Below are 18,274 nucleotides of genomic sequence, written 5' to 3'. Positions count from 1 at the left end.
GCTGATTTTTTGAAATATTCTAGGGGGCGCTGTGGACGAATTAGGCCACGCCCACCGAATATGTCATCAGATCTTTGTGGGGGACTGGACAAGGATCAATTACATTGAATGTGATGCAGATCAGATGATCTATGTGGAAATTAGAGGCAAACGTATGGCCATGGCATGACGTCTGAATTCGCGGCGCCGCCACGCCCACGCCCTTTTATGAAAAGACACTGTGCCTCAAACGAAGTTAGACCCACTAGTTATCTATCTTCTGACTCACTTTCAAGTTTATTGGGTCAAGAGGGTCAGAGAGGCAACTTTCCAAGTGAAAAAAGTTACTTCCTGTTCTGAGGGAGCGTGGCTTTGATGATGTCAGCATATGACCCCATAGGATTATCGGGAACCCGAAGGTCCTCCTTGCTGCCAACTTTGGTGTGATTTGGAATTTGTTTGGGAAAGTTATTGCAATTTTTCACTTTCGGCGCGAACGCCAAGTTCGTGCCCCGGCCACGCCCCCTAAACATGGCCAAAAACTCACGATTTTGATAACTTTTAATCCCCCATCCCTTAACTGCATGTAGACCAAATATGAACCCGATAGCTGAAAATCCCTAGGAGGAGTTCGTTAAAGTTCGAGGTGAGTAAAAGTGAAAAACGGGCAAAAATCGGCCTTTGACCTGAAATGGTCAACTTCCTGTGCATTTTAGGGCATACCCCCAAGATACTTTTTTTCTTGTTTTGAGGTGCTCTAGCATTGTGCCAAATTTCATATCTCTACGCTTTACAGTTCGGCCTATCTCACGTTTGGGGGCGTGGCTAAGTGGTTTGGCCACGCCCACTGACGACGACATTAAAGAACGAAAATTTCACGCGGGGGACAATTTTGGGTAAAATTTGGTGAGTTTTGGGGCATGGCAAAGTCCCCATATTGCCCCGCCAAAAGTCCCCGGAAAAAAGAATAAAGAATAAGAATTCGAGCGATTACAATAGGCCCTTGCAGTTTTCCTGCTCGGGCCTAATTAAGAGTTCTCACAAGGTGGGTTTACAGGAAGTCAAACTTTGAGATTTTTTTTCCTGTTATGTACAAGGAACAGTTAAAGTGTTTGATCACCACGGTATACAACATACATACATACGGTTTCTATAAATTTGACCCAAAATTTGGGGACATACATAAATTGATTTGAGTTGAGAGATTACAAAATGTGAAAATTAATTGAAAATATAAAAAATTTAAGGAGAAAAATCATATATTCTATATTCTGGTTGTTGCTGTTATTTGCCACAAAACTGAAATTTAACCGCCACTAACGAGTAATGGGTACGGGGAAATTACAGCGTGCTTATCCAACATACGATACGTGAGAGGGGAAACCCCACTCCAACTGTTCAGTTAGTTCAGCAGCCAAGGCAATCTGTGAACCGAGCTCTGCTGTTTCGAAAACCGCAGACTAAATTTTAAATTATTCTCAATGTTGATACACTGACTGGTCAGATAACATGTTAAGGTCTATTTTCTTGTTTAACACATCTGGAAAATATTTAATTTAGCGACAACGTCATGATAGTATAAAAACTTGAAGTTTCTGCCCTTCCCTTCTCTGTTTAGGACTACGGACCACATTACCAATAATTCCTTGATGACTTTCATTCCATATATTCAAGGTTCATTCAATATATTCAGATTTTTGAATATAAATATAAACTAGAAACCTGCAAGCAGCTTTGAAGGCCCTCGCACCCCTCAGCGCAACTCGGGCTGTTGAGCGACCGCAGGAGCCTGGCATCGCCTCCTACACGCCACCGACGATGACACCGCTTCACTTCAACACGTCGCCAGTAAGTGGTACTGTGAGCAACATGTCATATGATCTTCGGTCATGCAGAGTTTCGGTTTTGCAAAAAGCATTCAAAATTTAGAGTAAATCTGACCTTCCAGAAGGACGCTGCAGTCGCTTGTTTGTTTGTGGGCGGGGCTAAAACCACATCATCAATTGACTGTGTCAAAATGTCCATCATTAACTCATGATCATGTATACTACATTTCAAGTGGATCCGATGATGTATGAGGGAGCTATAGCCCTTGAAGTGTCCTAGGGGGCGGTATTGATCCAAATTTAAATGTAATCCAATAGAGCTGTTTGGGGGCTGACAAAGATCAATAATATTCAGTTTGGAGTGAATCGGACCTTCCATATGGAAGCTACAGTCATTTGTTTATTAGTGGGCGGGGCTAGAGTGATGTAATGTATTGACTGTGTCAACATGTCCAGCATTGATACATGGTGATGTATAGGAAGTTTGAAGTGAATCCGATCAGGCATGAGGAAGCTAGAGCACTTGAAGTGTAATAGGGGGCGCCGTTGAGGTAAATTCATTAGTTATCTAATAGAGCTGTTTAGGGGCTGACAAGGATCAACCATATTGAGTTTGGAGTAAATCGGACCATGCATGTGTATTTTAGAGGCAAACGTATGGCTGTGGCGTGATATCAGAATTCGCCACGCCATCATAGCCACACCCTCCAGCTAAAGCAGTCAGTACTGGCGACTGTGTAAAACCATCATGTTATCTGTTACTTGGGACAGTTTCACATTGATTAGGTGAAGAACATCAAACACTGATTCTGTAAAGGAAAACGGGACACTTTCTGTTGTCAGGGGCGGGGCTTCGATGATGTCAGCATCTGACAAGTGAATATTGTTCAGGCCTAGAGGCAGATCAATCCCAGAAGGTTTCATTTGTCTGTGACTTTCCTTGTAGGAGCTATATCAATGTAGTGTTTTATGGCGAGAAGTCATATTTTGAGGCGTGGCCACGCCCACACGCTTTCATGTATCAAAAAGTTTTTGATAACTTTTAATCCCCAATCCCTTAAGAGTATACTGAGTGATTTTCAAGTCTCTAAGTCAAAAGCTGTAGGAGGAGTTCGCTCAGATATGCGGGCTAAAAACGCCCAAAAGAGGGTCAAAATGGCAACTTCAATCCAAAATGTCCGACTTCCTGTTGGGTTTGGACCAATGCTCCAATAGACTTTTTTGTAGGTCGTGAGAAGTGTATGTGTACCAAATTTCAGAATCCTCGGTCAAAGCATGGCTTGGGGCTGATTTTTGTAAGTTTTCTAGGGGGCGCTGTGGACACATTTGGCCACGCCCACCAAATATGGCATCAGATCTCTGTTGGCGACTGGACTAGGATCAATCACATTGAATTTGTTGCAGATCAGATGATCTATGTGGAAATTAGAGGCAAACGTATGGCCATGGCGTGACGTCTGACTTCGCCGTGCCGCCATGGCCACGCCCTTTTATGAAAAGTCACTGTGCCTCAAACGAAGTTAGACCCACTAGTTATCTGTCTTCTGAAACACTTTCAAGTTGATTGGGTCAAGAGGGTCAGAGAGGCACCTTTCCAAGTGAAAAAAGCGAGTTCCGGTTCTGAGGGGGCGTGGCTTTGATGATGTCACAATATAACCCCATAGGATTGTCGGGAACCCGAATGTCCTCCTTCATGCCAACTTTGGTGTGATTTGGCATTAATTTGGGAAAGTTATTACATTTTTTCACTTTGGGCACAAACGCCATTTTCGTGTCCCGGCCACGCCCCCTTAACATGGCCAAAAACTCACGATTTTGATAACTTTTAATCCCCCATGCCTTATCAGCATATAGACCAAATATGAAGGCGATAGCTCAAAATGCCTAGGAGGAGTTCGTTAAAGTTCAAGGTGAGTAAAAGTGAAAAACGGGCAAAAATCGGCCTTTGACCCAAAATGTCCGACTTCCTGTGCATTTTAGGGCATACCCCCAAGAGACTTTTGTTCTTGGTTTGAGGAGTTCTAGCATTGTGCCAAATTTCAGATCTCTACGACTTACGGTTCGGGCCATCTCACGTTTGGGGGCGTGGCTACGTGGTTTGGCCACGCCCACTGACGACGACATTAAAGAACGAAAATTTCACGCGGGGGACAATTTTGGGTAAAATTTGGTGAGTTTTGGGGCATGGCAAAGTCCCCATATTGCCCCGCCAAAAGTCCCCGGAAAAAAGAATAAAGAATAAGAATTCGAGCGATTACAATAGGCCCTTGCAGTTTTCCTGCTCGGGCCTAATAACCCACTTCCTGTTGGGTTTGGACCAACGCTCCAAGTTGTAGGTCTTGACAAGTGAAATATGTGTACCAAATTTCATAATCCTCGGTCAAAGCATGGCTTGAGGCTGATTTTTTATAATTTTCTACGGGGCGCTGTGGACAAATTAGGGAATGCCCACCAAATATCTGATCAGATCTCTGTTGGGGACTGGACAATGATCAATCACATTGAATTTGGTGCAGATCAGATGATGTATGTGGAAATTAAAGCCGAACGTATGGCCATGGCGTGACGTCCAACTTCGCCGCGCCACCATGGCCACGCCCTTTTATGAAAAGCCACTTTGCTTCAAATGAAATTTGACCCACTAGTTATCTGTCTTCTGACACAGTTTCAAGTTGAATGGGTCAAGATGGTCAGAGAGGCATGTTTGTAAGGGAAATAAGTGACTTCCTGTTCTCAGGGGCCGTGACTTTGATGATGTCATCATTTGACCCCATAGGATTGTTGGTGACCTGAGAGGGTTCAATAATACCAGGTTTGGTGTATTTCAGCCAATTTATGTGAAAGTTATTACTGTTCGAAATTTGCGGCGAGAAGGCTAAATTTGAGGCCTGGTCTCGCCCCTGCAACATGCTCAAAAACTCACAATTTTGATAACTTTTAATCCCCAATGGCTTAACTACATACTGACCAAATATGAAGCCGGTAGCTCAAAATCCCTAGGAGGAGTTTGTTAAAGTTCGACATGTATGAAAAGTGAAAAATGTCCAAAAATTACCCTTTGACCCAAAATGGCCGACTTCCTGTTGGTTTTACGGCATACCCCCAAGAGACTTTTTTTTCATGATTTGGGGAGATCTAACCAAATTTGAACTCTCTAGGACTTACCATTTGGCCTATCTCACTTTAGGGGGCGCTGTAGAGCCGTTTGGCAACGCCCATTTTCAATTCCATTAAAAACCTTAAATTTCACTAGGGAGACAATTTTGGGTAGTTTGGTGAGTTTTTGAATATGTTAAAGCAGCAAAAAAGGCAATTCATTTGTCGCCTGAACAATAAATGAATAAACGGAGCAATTACAATAGGCCCTTGCAGGCCTACCTTAAACCGAGCAATTACAATAGGCCCTTGCAGGCCTACCTGCTTGGGCCTAATTAAAAATAAAAAATAGTTCACAAGTCTCAAATCGCGAGTTGTCTAAAATTTATTGAAAGTCTGTTTGAGTCTGAAATCACTGTATGTGCGAGTCCGAAGTTCGAGTCCCCATTTATGCTATAGATAAGCATAGCTGAGTTTCATCATATATCTCTACATATCTCCACATATATCTACACTATACTATAAATACAAGTACATATAAGTACATATATATATATATATATATTAATATCAAATAATATACTCTCATATTCATAATCATTGCAAAAAAAAAAAAAATACAAATAATGCTTGTATTAAGGGGCTGCATGGTGGTGCAGTTGGTAGCACTGTTGCCTTGCAGCAAGAAGGTCCTGGGTTCAATTCCCAGCCAGGGGTCTTTCTGCATGGAGTTTGCATGGCTTCCTCCCACAGTCCAAAGAAATGCCTGTTAGGTTAATTGGTCTCTCTAAATTGCCCTTAGGTGTATGAGTGTGTGCATGGTTGTCTGTGTGTTTCCCTGCGACTCACTGGTGACCTGTCCAGGGCATACCCTGCCTCTTGCCCATAAACTGGTGGAGATAGGCACCAGCTTACCCATGACCCACTATGGAATAAGCAGTAGAAAATGACTGACTGATTTAATGTGACAATTAAATTGTGAAATAATTGAATGCATATTACACTCTTAGCTCATTATTATGAAATAAATTTCATTTTCCATTCATATAAAATAATTTTAATATAAAATTTTTACGTAATTATTGTTGAGGCTATTATTATGCAATTCAAGCTGTTTTTTTATTTTAAAATGTCATTTTTTTTAAAGGTCAGCTTTTATAGGGGGAAGCCAGAGTACCTGGAGAGAACCCACACATGCACAGGGAGGACATGCAAATTCCAATGCAGCCACCAGATATTTTACAGATTCTGACTGACTTTCTTTGAAAATAAAGCTATCTTAGACTGAATTGTTTACTGTTACCTAAGTTTTTGTTAAATGTGGTGAATAGGATTATAATTCAAGGTAACTGGTTGGCCAATCAGTCTCATTGGGGGTTAAACGTGTTTTACTTATGTTATACTATTCATCTTTTTGGTTCCCTGTTTTGTTTGATTTTAGAAATATGTTTACGTTTTATAATGTGTGCGAAAACCACAATTTATACTTCCCTATATATATATATATATATATATATATATATATATATATACACACATATATAGACTCAGTTTTGTTGTGATGGTGGCAATGGTGCAACCTTATTATTCTTTTTAAAACAAAAGTACCACGGTCTTTTCTTGTGACAGGTATTTCTGGCATGGTGGCCTGGGATACTAGGGTAATGGCTTGTGGGGTAACTAGCTTTACTGGGAGTTTCCATTTGAGGGTATTTTGCTCTCTCACATGCCGTAGATGAGCTGGTAGAGGGCATATGTGTGCTTTTAATAAACTCTTCAAAGGTTGACTCCATGCTAACAATCAATGTGTCTCTGATGGTTTCTAATTTAATGTAAATAGCATCAGAAATGTTTTTTTCAGAAAAATCAAAGATCCTTATAATGTCATTGGTAATTAATTGTTTTAAGGGAGCCAACCGCTCTGCTGGTATAGATGTAATTTCTTTCTGAAGATCCATGCCTATTTGAATGTGCTTCTTTTCAGTATGCTGTGGTTTTTGAGATAAGGATATGGCAGAGATCTCAGGGGAGAGTGTTTTGGTCTTTTGTAATTGACATGCTTCATTTTCACTCTGATCAGATGAATCTAGATGCCGAGCTTGGAGTTTGGATTTTATCGGGTCAGATGTAGTGTAAGTGAATTTTGTACTGAGTAGAGAAGGCATGCAGCAAACCGTCTTACTCATAGACGTACCCACTGGTTGGATCTCCTCTGAATTAAATCCTTCAGTTTCTGACTGACTGATTGCCTCTGTATAGAAAGAACTCTGGTCCAATTTTGTTGTAATTGATACAGTGTCAGGAGCAATACTTTTGCTGCTACCTTCTGATAAGTCCTTCTTCTCGGTCTGTTGGTCTTTTTGACATTGTTTGTGTTTTCCTAAGTCATTAACACCTGATTTCACCCTTTGAATGAAGGTTTCAGAGCCTTTCAGAGCCTCTTGTGAATCTTTTGTATAGCTAGGTAACCTAAAGCTAGATTCCTTTCCAATAAGTTTGCCTCCAGGCTCACTGGAATCCAAATGAGAAGATTCTTTTTGCGATTTGGTTTCACTTGTTGACTGCATATTTTTAACGAAATCTGTGACAGTTGACTCCTCTTCAATATTTCCTGTTAAATGGGAAAAATCATCATAGGGCAGATAAGAAGGAGTCTCCTCTGACTTACAATGTTTCTTTTCTGCGTCACTGGTTGAATCGACATGGATAACACCAGGGTCCTCTGATTTAAATTTTTCACCTTCTACCTCAGTGATCATCTCTACATGGACAGAGGAAAATGTTTCAGTCCCATCTGGCTTACATTCGTCCTCTCCAGCCTCGGCCTCAGCATTTAGTCTCTTTTTAATAGATTTGTGTTTTCCTGAGCCCTTAAGAGCTGATTTCAGTCTTTTAATGAAGGTTACAGAGCCTGTGAGTTTGGACTCTTGATCGTCACTGGTTTCATATGTATCCGTGATGCTATTGTCTGTGATAAATGTAGATCCTTCTTGTGAATGGCTTGTATAGCTAGGTAACCTAAAGCTAGATGCCTTTCCAATAAGTTCGCCTCCAGGCTCACTGGAATCCAAATGAGAAGATTCTTTTTGCGATTTGGTTTCACTTGTTGACACCATATTTTTAACGAAATCTGTGACAGTTGACTCCTCTTCAATATTTCCTGTTAAATGGGAAAAACCATCATAGGGCAGATAAGAAGGAGTCTCCTCTGAGTTACATTGTTTCTTTTCTGCCTCACTGGTTGAATCGACATGGATAACACCAGGGTCCTCTGATTTGAATTCTTGACCTTCTACCTCGGTGATCGCCTCTATATGGACAGAGGAAAATGTTTCAGTCCCCTCTGGCTTGCATTCGTCCTCTCCAGCATCGGCCTCAGCATTTAGTCTCTTTTTAATAGATTTGTGTTTTCCTAAACCCTTAAAAGCTGATTTCAGTCTTTGAATGAAGGTTGTGGGGGCATTCGGTTTAGACTTCTGATCTTCACTGTGTCCATCTGTATCAGCGATGTTACAGTTTGTGGTAGATGTAGAGTCTCTTTGTGGCAGTTTCCCAAAATGTTCACCCCCAGATGCACTGGCATTCAAAGAAGAATAATCCTCTTGGGATTTGGTTTTACTAGCCAGCTCTTTTTTTGCAATGACATCGGAGACAGTGGATTCCACCTCAATACTGTGCGGCAGATCTGTTGAACGTGCTTTAGTGTCCACCGACTTACAGTCCTCTTTCCCAGCCTCAGTGATTGGCTCTACAAGGCCAGAGCAGAGTATTTCACCGGGTTTACATTTATCTTTTACTCCCACAGGTACCAGCTCTACATGGACAGAGTTCAGATCTTTTGAAGCAGTTGATGATGTTGGCAGTGTTGTTGGGAACTTTGACTCCAGAGAGGATGTAGATGAGTCTCTTACACTGCTTTTGTTAAAAGCATCATCATCTAAGTCTTTCTCCTCATCCTGTTTCCTCTTTTTAGGAGATTTGCACTTTCCTAAGCCCTTAAAAGCTGATTTCACCCTTTGCCAGATGGTTTTGGAGGCTTTTGGTTCAGGCTTCTGATCTTCACTGGGTCTGTCTTTATCAGTGGTATTACTGTCTCTGATAGATCTTTTTGGTGACTCATTTGTAATCAAATTGTTAACAGTGGATTCCTCTTCAAGAATATCAGTTAATGTGGATGCCCGTTTACTGTTAGATTGTTCATAATCTGCCCTTATCGAAGCCCGTCGACTTGCAAAAAAATCTTTCAAATAGGATATCACTTCTTCATTATAGTGACCAGGTTGAGTTATTCTACAGATCCCATTTACTGTTGTAATCCCAATCCTTTCCTCTTGTCTGCAAATGGAACACAAACACAATAGTTTATTAACATCGTTCGTAACCTGATCAAATCTATCCAAGATTAGTTCCTCAGCCAAGTGTGGTAAAGAGGGAGAATTGGCACCTATTAAAGATGAATCTCCTTTCGTTGACTTCGTTGGAAGTGGTTCATGCTTTCTGAATTCAGGCATCTTCAGAATATCTTTGTGAATTGTAAATGATCTTTAAAATCTTAAAACTATATGTCCAGAAACACTAGTATACTGGACCATTCTGGCCTCAGAATTAAAAGTGTACACGTTTAAGGCTCTGTGATGTCATCTCTGTTCTTAGATCTAGGGTGATGTCATGTGCTTTGAAGTAGTGTGATGTCACTGCTCCAAAGCACATGTAATGTCACACAGTTCTAAACACCCACCCCCACCAAACACCCCATTTCCCCACCCCTTCATACACAAGCACACTGCTTCATACATTTTTGTAAATAAATAAAGGCAACAATGCATTTTGTTGCAAGTTTCAAGTTTCAGTTGTACAAAAGATTTGTAAGAACATGAACAATAGAGAGAATTGAAGTACACCCTTTCATCAAACTTTTTGACAGGTGGGTGGGACTTCCGGTGAGGACGGGACTTCCGGTTGGCGCCATGTGGGCGCCATGTGGGCGCCATGTGGGCAGGAGGTCACGTGGTCAAGCAGGTGGTGTGTCCAAGGGGCGTAACCGTGGATGCTGATTGGTTGTCGTCATTAGGGGCGATACCTTAAATGAGTCAATTAACATTCAAAATTTGCAGTAAATCGGACCTTCCAGATGGAAGCTGCACTCACTTGTTTATTTGTGGGCAGGGCTAAAACAACGCGATGAATTGCCTGTGCCAACATGTTCAGCATTGATCCCTGATGATGTATACTACATTTCAAGTGGATCTGATGATGTATGAGGGAGATAGAGCACTTGAAATATCCTAGGGGGTGCTGTTAATCCATATTTCAATGTAATCCAATAGTGGTGTTTGGGGGCTGACAAAGATCAACCATATTCATTTCGGAGTAAATCGACCTTCCTGATGGAAGCTATACTCATTAGTTTCTTAATGATGTCATTAATTGACTGTGTCAAAATGTCCATCATTAACTCATGATCATGTATACTAGGGACATGTATACTACGTGTATACATTGATTTCGATTTCTGTAAGTCAAAAGCTGTAGGAGGAGTTTGCTCAGATTCCATGTGTGTAAATGAGACAAAATGGCGGCTTTGATCCAAAATGGCCGACTTCCTGTGGGGTTTGGACAATGGGTCCAAGAGACTTTTTTGTAGGTCTTGAGAAGTTACATAAGTGTACTGAATGTCATACACCTGGGACACAGCATGGCTTGGGGCTGGTTGTTTTAGTGCTCCTAGAGGGCGCTGTTGAGCAATTAGGCCACGCCCACCAATTTTATCACTGGAAATCTTTAGGGGGCTGGACCAGTATCAATCCTATTGAGTTTGGTGGCGATCGGCTTAGAAATGTGGAAATAACAGGCAAACGTAAGGCCATGGCGTGACGTCTGTCATCGCCACGCCGCCATGGCCACACCCTCCCGCCTAAAGTCTCTGTGTTCCAAACCAACTTAGACCATCTTGTTATCTGTCACTAGGGACAGTTTCGTGTTGATTAGGTAACAGGGGTGAAATTTGGAACTTTCACAGTAAAACATGGTACTTCCTGTTCTCAGGGGGCGGGGCTTAGATGATGGCAGGATGTGACCATTGAATATTGTTTGGGGCCAGATGTGGATCAATACCAGAAAGTTTTGTGTGTCTGCGACTTTACTAGTAAGAGCTATAACAATTTCAATTTTTTTGGCGAGTCGTCAAACTTTGAGGCCTGGCTCCACCCCCTCAGCATGCTCCAAAAGTCACAATTTTGATAACTTTAGATCCGCCATCCCTTCTGTGCAAACTGACCAAATTTCAAGGCGATCATTCAAAATCTGTAGGAGGAGTTTGATCAAATACGGAGGCTATAAACGGCAAAAATGGGGTCAAAATTCAAAACTCAATCCAAGATGGCCGACTTCCTGTTTATTAAAGGACGTGGGTGCAAGAGAGTCTTGGGGAGTTCTACAAGTGTTCCAAATTTCATAACTGTACAATAAACTAAGGTCAATGCGGATGGTTTTTTGAAAATTTCAGGGGGGCGCTGTTGAGCCATTTTTATTTCGACTTTCGTGAAACCCTTAAAATACGTAAATTTCGACTTTCGTGAAACCCTTAAAATACGTAAATTTTCACCACAACTGATGGCTCTGCCAAATTTGCAGACTTTTTGAATATGTTAAAGCCGCGAAAAAGGCGATTCATTTCTTGCCTGAATAATAATAATAATAATAATAATAATAATAATAATAATAAACATTCGAATTACAATAGGCCTTCGCAGCTGCTTTGCTGCTCGGGCCTAATAATTTCCTGAACGACATATATATATATATATATATATATATATATATATATATATATATATATGCCTCCTGGAATTTCAATATATATGTATATATATATATATGCCTCCTGGAATTTCAAGGGGGCCAAATACTTTCGCATTTTCAACCTCTTGCCACATTTCAGGCTTTAAACATAAAGATATAAAATTCAAATTTTTTGTGAAGAATCAAGTGGGACACAATTGTGAAGGGGAATGAAATTTATTGGATGTGTCAAACAAATAAAAAACTGTAAAGTAGGGCGTGCAATATTATTTGGCCCCCTTGCGTTAATACTTTGTAGCTCCACCCTTTGCTGCAATTAAAGCTGCAAGTCGCTTGGGGTATGTCTCTATCAGTTTGGCACATCGAGAGACTGAAATTCTTGCCCATTCTTCCTTGCAAAACAGCTCGAGCTCAGTAAGGTTGGAAGGTTGGATGGAGAGCGTTTGTGAACAGCAGTCTTCAGCTTTTTCCACAGATTCTTGATTGGATTCAGGTCTGGACTTTGACTTGGCCATTCCAACACCTGGATACGTTTATTTGTGAACCATTCCATTGTAGATTTGGTTTTATGTTTTGGATCATTGTCTTGTTGGAAGATAAATCTCCGTCCCAGTCTCAGGTCTCTTGCAAACTCCAACAGGTTTTCTTCCAGAATGGTCCTGTATTTGGCCTCTTCCATCTTCCCATAACGTTTGACCATCTTCCTTGTCCCTCCTAGCGAAAAGCAGGCCCAAAGCATGATGCTGCCACCACCATGTTTGACAGTGGGGATGGTGTGTTCAGGGTGATGAGCTGTGTTGATTTCACGCCAAACATATCGTTTTGCATTGTGGGCAAACAGTTGGATTTTGTCTTCATCTGACCAGTGCACCTTCTTCCACATTTGGTGTGTCTCCCAGGTTGCTTGTGGCAAACTTTAAACAAGACTTTTTATGGATATCTTTGAGAAATGGCTTTCTTCTTGTCACTCTTCCATAAAGGCCAGATTTGTGCATTGTACAACTGATTGTTGTCCTATGGACAGACTCTCCCACCTCAGCTGTAGGTCTCTGCAGTTCATCCAGAGAGATCATGGGCCTCTTGGCTGCATCTCTGATCAGTCTTCTCCTTGTTCAAGATGAAAGTTTAGAGCAGGGGTCGGCAACCCAAAATGTTGGAAGAGCCATATTGGACAAAAAAAACAAAAAACAAAGCTGTCTGGAGCCGCAAAAAATTAAAAACCTTATATAAGCCTTACAATGAAGGCAACGCATGCTGTAAGTGTCTATGTTAGCCTACTATCAAAATGACCAAGTAGGCTACAAATGCATAATAAGCATTTATGATTAAATGTTCATTTTTCCCTGCAGCACCAATTCACCATTCTGTTGTACGATGGTGCTATAAGTTTAACTTCCATTACAATATTAATGTATTATGTTTCTTTGCATTGATGAAATTATAAAAATACAATAAAGAAATCAGATTTCTGATGTCATTTTTATTTTGAGGATTCAAAAAAATGGAACGTGCATAACAGGCCTCCTGTAATTTCAGACCTCCCCATGGAAATAAAATGCAGTCCTCTTCAATCCTCAATAATACAATACAATCCTCTTCTCTTTCCCCCCTTATCTGGGCAACAGACAGAGTGCAATAAAACAGCAGCCTTTTGAAAAGGTAAAGTAAATAAAATTAAAATACTACAGTTTAAGTTTGATTTCTGTGCATTATCCTCTTCTCGTTAGTCTTCTGCAAATGCCAATTACAGGTCCTTCTCAAAATATTAGCATATTGTGATAAAGTTAATTATTTTCCATAATATAATGATGAAAATTTAACATTCATATATTTTAGATTCATTGCACACTAACTGAAATATTTCAGGTCTTTTATTGTCTTAATACGGATGATTTTGGCATTCAACTCATGAAAACCCAAAATTCCTATCTCACAAAATTTGCATATTTCATCTGACCAATTAAAGAAAAGTGTTTTTAATACAAAAAACGTCAACCTTCAAATAATCATGTACAGTTATGCACTCAATACTTGGTCGGGAATCCTTTTGCAGAAATGACTGCTTCAATGCGGCGTGGCATGGAGGCAATCAGCCTGTGGCACTGCTGAGGTCTTATGGAGGCCCAGGATGCTTCGATAACGGCCTTTAGCTCATCCAGAGTGTTGGGTCTTGAGTCTCTCAACGTTCTCTTCGCAATATCCCATAGATTCTCTATGGGGTTCAGGTCAGGAGAGTTGGCAGGCCAATTGAGCACAGTGATACCATGGTCAGTAAACCATTTACCAGTGGTTTTGGCACTGTGAGCAGGTGCCAGGTCGTGCTGAAAAATGAAATCTTCATCTCCATTAAGCTTTTCAGCAGATGGAAGCATGAAGTGCTCCAAAATCTCCTGATAGCTAGCTGCATTGACCCTGCCCTTGATAAAACACAGTGGACCAACACCAGCAGCTGACACGGCACCCCAGACCATCACTGACTGTGGGTACTTGACACTGGACTTCTGGCATTTCCTTCTCCCCAGTCTTCCTCCAGACTCTGGCACCTTGATTTCCGAATGACATGCAGAATTTGCTTTCATCCGAAAAAAGTACTTTGGACCACTGAGCAACAGTCCAGTGCTGCTTCTCTGTAGCCCAGGTCAGGCGCTTCTGCCGCTGTTTCTGGTTCAAAAGTGTCTTGACCTGGGGAATGCGGCACCTGTAGCCCATTTCCTGCACACGCCTGTGCACGGTGGCTCTGGATGTTTCTACTCCAGACTCAGTCCACTGCTTCCGCAGGTCCCCCAAGGTCTGGAATCGGCCCTTCTCCACAATCTTCCTCAGGGTCCGGTCACCTCTTCTCGTTGTGCAGCGTTTTCTGCCACACTTTTTCCTTCCCACAGACTTCCCACTGAGGTGCCTTGATACAGCACTCTGGGAACAGCCTATTCGTTCAGAAATTTCTTTCTGTGTCTTACCCTTTTGCTTGAGGGTGTCAATAGTGGCCTTCTGGACAGCAGTCAGGTCGGCAGTCTTACCCATGATTGGGGCTTTGAGTGATGAACCAGGCTGGGAGTTTTAAAGGCCTCAGGAATCTTTTGCAGGTGTTTAGATTTAACTCGTTGATTCAGATGATTAGGTTCATAGCTTGTTTAGAGACCCTTTTAATTATATGCTAATTTTGTGAGATAGGAATTTTGGGTTTTCATGAGCTGTATGCCAAAATCATCCGTATTAAGACAATAAAAGACCTGAAATATTTCAGTTAGTGTGCAATGAATCTAAAATATATGAATGTTAAATTTTCATCATGACATTATGGAAAATAATGAACTTTATCACAATATGCTAATATTTTGAGAAGGACCTGTATGTCAGTGCAAGGGTAAAACGCAGCAGCATCCTCTTCTTTTTTGACACGCACAATACAACGCAGCCATCCTGGACCTGAGCAACAAAACACAATAATATCCCTATGTGTCATTCCAAATATATACTGGCAAAAATCAGAAATCACTTTATAAAAACAGCCACTTTGTTACTAAATATGTGCCTATAACAGGATTGTGTTCTTACCCGTTTAATGTGACTTCTTTTTTTGGACATCACTGGACAGCTTCTCAACATCGGGCATGTAAGATGTAACTTTAATCTTCACGCAAGACTACAAGCTTTCATCTGTAAGGCGGGTGCGGTATTTGGATTTGATGTAGTTTGGGTTTGAGAATATCTGCTCGCACAGGTATGTTGATCCAAAGATGGATAATACTCCAAATGCATACTTCTTCATGTTTCTATAACTGTCAGGAAGAGCATTCCATGTGTCAAACACAAGTTTCTCGGTTGTTGGGAGGCTTTCAATTTCGCTCCATTTGTGACTTTGGGCGAGCTGGGCTTTCTGGCGAGTGATGTGTTCAAGCTCAGCTGTCAGACTTTTGAACTTGGACACCCATAAATCTTTGTCAACTATATCGGCCATTTCCATTTCAAGGTCAGTGTGATGGAAATTCTTGCAGTAAGCATTCCACAGTGTATGACCTTTGGTTTACTTCACTCCAGTGAACATCTGTGTTAGAGGAGGAAGCTGTAAAAGCCATTATCAGAAGTTTAATGGTTAAGGGCATTTGTGTGCCTCAAGATTAAGAATCTGATTTCATCTAAAGCCTTTTTATCCAGACAACAGAAGTGAACTTGATCGGTGAACAGCTGATTGCTTTAAGTTTCAGGCTTCTGGAAGTCCTGAATCAACCTCATTTATGTCTCCGGGTTTCCTTCAACTCTTCAGCCTCTGGAAAATACTGTCTTTGGAGACATATGACAACAAAGATCTTGTTTAACCATCGAAGTCTGGAGCATCAGTGCCTGCCACTTAGAGGAAGAAAACTGAAGATTAAGTCGTATTCCCTTCAAGAAACCACTCGTTGTTACCAGAAGAATCTTCTCCATCAGATGCATGGATGAGCTTCCGTCTTCAAAGCCTCTTCAAACCCACTAGTTTCAGCATCAGGGAAAGACAGGTTGAGTTGATTGATTCATTTCTATTATTGAAATTATTTTGTTTTGCTGAATTTAAGCTGTTACTAACCCCTGCAAAAGCATTACTAATTAAAGAAAGCATATAAAATTCTAGTTAAATCGTGGACATTCAATTATTGAGTTACCTTATTTTTTGTTGGTGGTAAAAAGTCTTGTTGCCTGGTTCCAAGATATTTTAGGAGGTTTTTATAGGTTGCCTTAGCCAATTTTGTTAAAACAGCACCCTTGGGGCTCGTGCAGAGCCACAAAAATTAACCTAGCCCATATACCAAGAGCCAGTTGTAAATTAGGGAATGAGCAGCCGTGAACAAAAGTGACTGTCGAGGGTGTGGATGACTGCGAGAGGCTACTCAGTCGTCCAGACCACCAGTTGAAGAAGGGCCAGACTTTTGGATGAAGGTTGTCAGAAGCTAGGCGAGTCATTTCCCGACACCAGCTTAAACAGAACCTTCAGTAAACCTGCTTAGTAAGACCTTTCAGGTTTGGGGAAGTCCGGACCCGTTGGATGGAGAGCTGGTTTGATCAGTCCCTTTAGACATAGGGAAGTAGGAGGGAGGGGTTAGCTTATCGGACAACGAAAATCTATCTATCTATCTATCTATCTATCTATCTATCTATCTATCTATCTATCTATCTATCTATCTATCTATCTATCTATCTATCTATCTATCTATCTATCTATCTATCTATCTATCTATCTATCTATCTATCTATCTATCTATCTATCTATCTATCTATCTATCTATCTATCTATCTATCTATCTATCTATCTATCTATCTATCTATCTATCTATCTATCTATCTATCTATTATGGCATGCCGTTCAATTATTTATATTTATATTTAAAAATCTGAATATATGGAATGAACCTTGGATATATGGAATGAAAGTCTGAATATATTGAATGAACCTTAAATATATGGAATGAAAGTCTGAATATATGGAATGAAAGTCAGACTGCCCTCGAGGACTTATGGGTAATGTGGTTCAAAACATGCATAGTTGTCTGTAGGTGTGTTTTCGCGTGCTTTTGACAATTCATTGGCAGTGGCTCAAGCACTGTTCCAACCCTAAGTACGCATCAAACGAAGTACTCTAAAAGAACCCATAGATATTCTTATTTCATCCATTTTATTGAGGATCCATCCTTCTGCGGACTTGGGCCAGCATCATATCCCACAATGCATTGCACCACCAATAGTCGTAAACAGAGGAGGCGAGCGTGGACACTTAGCATTTTTATACTTTTCTGAATTTGTCGCAGAAACCTTCGAGATGTTTTAAGCATAGAAGTATAACTAAAATCTTTATGTGACCAGTTGGTTCATCAACAATGGGCAACCTTTGAAATATGTTCTGGGGTTTTGGGAGTGGCACAGCTTAGTTCACAAGCCGGTCAGCCTGCGAAGTTAAGCTAAGCTAAACTAAGCGGAGTTGGAATGGGATCTCACCTCTCATCCCTGCATTATCTCGGATAGGCACGCTGTCATTTCTTGCTATCTGTTTTCTGTTTGTGGCCGCTGAAAGTGAGATAGTACGCATTTTTAATATAAGGTGAATAACTGCAAGTACCAAATTATAAAATGTATAATTTTCTTCCTAATTTTTTAATACTTTTACTCAGTTTACATGTTTCATTTGTGTCACATTATCCTCCCAACATTTTCGGCATCTTCACCCTCATGTCTTGACATCGTCTTCTCCCTTTCTTCCTCATGTTCTTCATTTAATTATTTGCTGATGTTTTGACATCCAAGATATCAATTCCCTGTACTTGCTGACTGTATCTGTAATTCCAATAAAGTTTTTACTAAAAACTTTTTCCCTACATTTGTGCTATATATATGTGAAACGAGCTTACCAGATGGTAATAAAAGAAACATTTGTGTGTTCATAAGTGTTTAGTAGTGTTCAGTAGAGAAGGCATGCAGCAAACCGTCTTACTCATAGACGTACCCACTGGTTGGATCTCCTCTGAATTAAATCCTTCAGTTTCTGACTGACTGATTGCCTCTGTATAGAAAGAACTCTGGTCCAATTTTGTTGTAATTGATAC

The 18,274-nt window shown here is 40.8% G+C and overlaps 1 protein-coding gene and 1 long non-coding RNA gene across 2 annotated transcripts; both read right to left on the bottom strand.

Annotated features, from left to right (window-relative positions):
* Positions 1 to 5,915: 5,915 nt before the first annotated feature.
* Positions 5,916 to 9,642, bottom strand: LOC124880014. The gene is made up of 2 exons (XM_047384890.1): positions 9,346 to 9,642; positions 5,916 to 9,236 (listed from the first exon to the last, which is right to left on the bottom strand). The coding sequence occupies exon 2, from the start codon at positions 8,015 to 8,017 to the stop codon at positions 6,449 to 6,451; it is 1,569 nt and encodes a 522-aa protein (XP_047240846.1). The 5' UTR covers positions 8,018 to 9,236; positions 9,346 to 9,642; the 3' UTR covers positions 5,916 to 6,448.
* Positions 9,643 to 15,005: 5,363 nt separating this feature from the next.
* LOC124880022 lies at positions 15,006 to 15,782 on the bottom strand. Its single transcript, XR_007041216.1, has 2 exons — positions 15,258 to 15,782; positions 15,006 to 15,128 (listed from the first exon to the last, which is right to left on the bottom strand). It is a non-coding gene; the product is annotated as an uncharacterized LOC124880022 (long non-coding RNA).
* Positions 15,783 to 18,274: the final 2,492 nt, after the last annotated feature.

The sequence above is a fragment of the Girardinichthys multiradiatus genome, chromosome 2, assembly GCF_021462225.1.
Source record: "Girardinichthys multiradiatus isolate DD_20200921_A chromosome 2, DD_fGirMul_XY1, whole genome shotgun sequence".
Classification (NCBI taxonomy): Eukaryota; Metazoa; Chordata; class Actinopteri; order Cyprinodontiformes; family Goodeidae; genus Girardinichthys; species Girardinichthys multiradiatus.
This window is presented reverse-complemented; position numbering and strand designations above follow the sequence as displayed.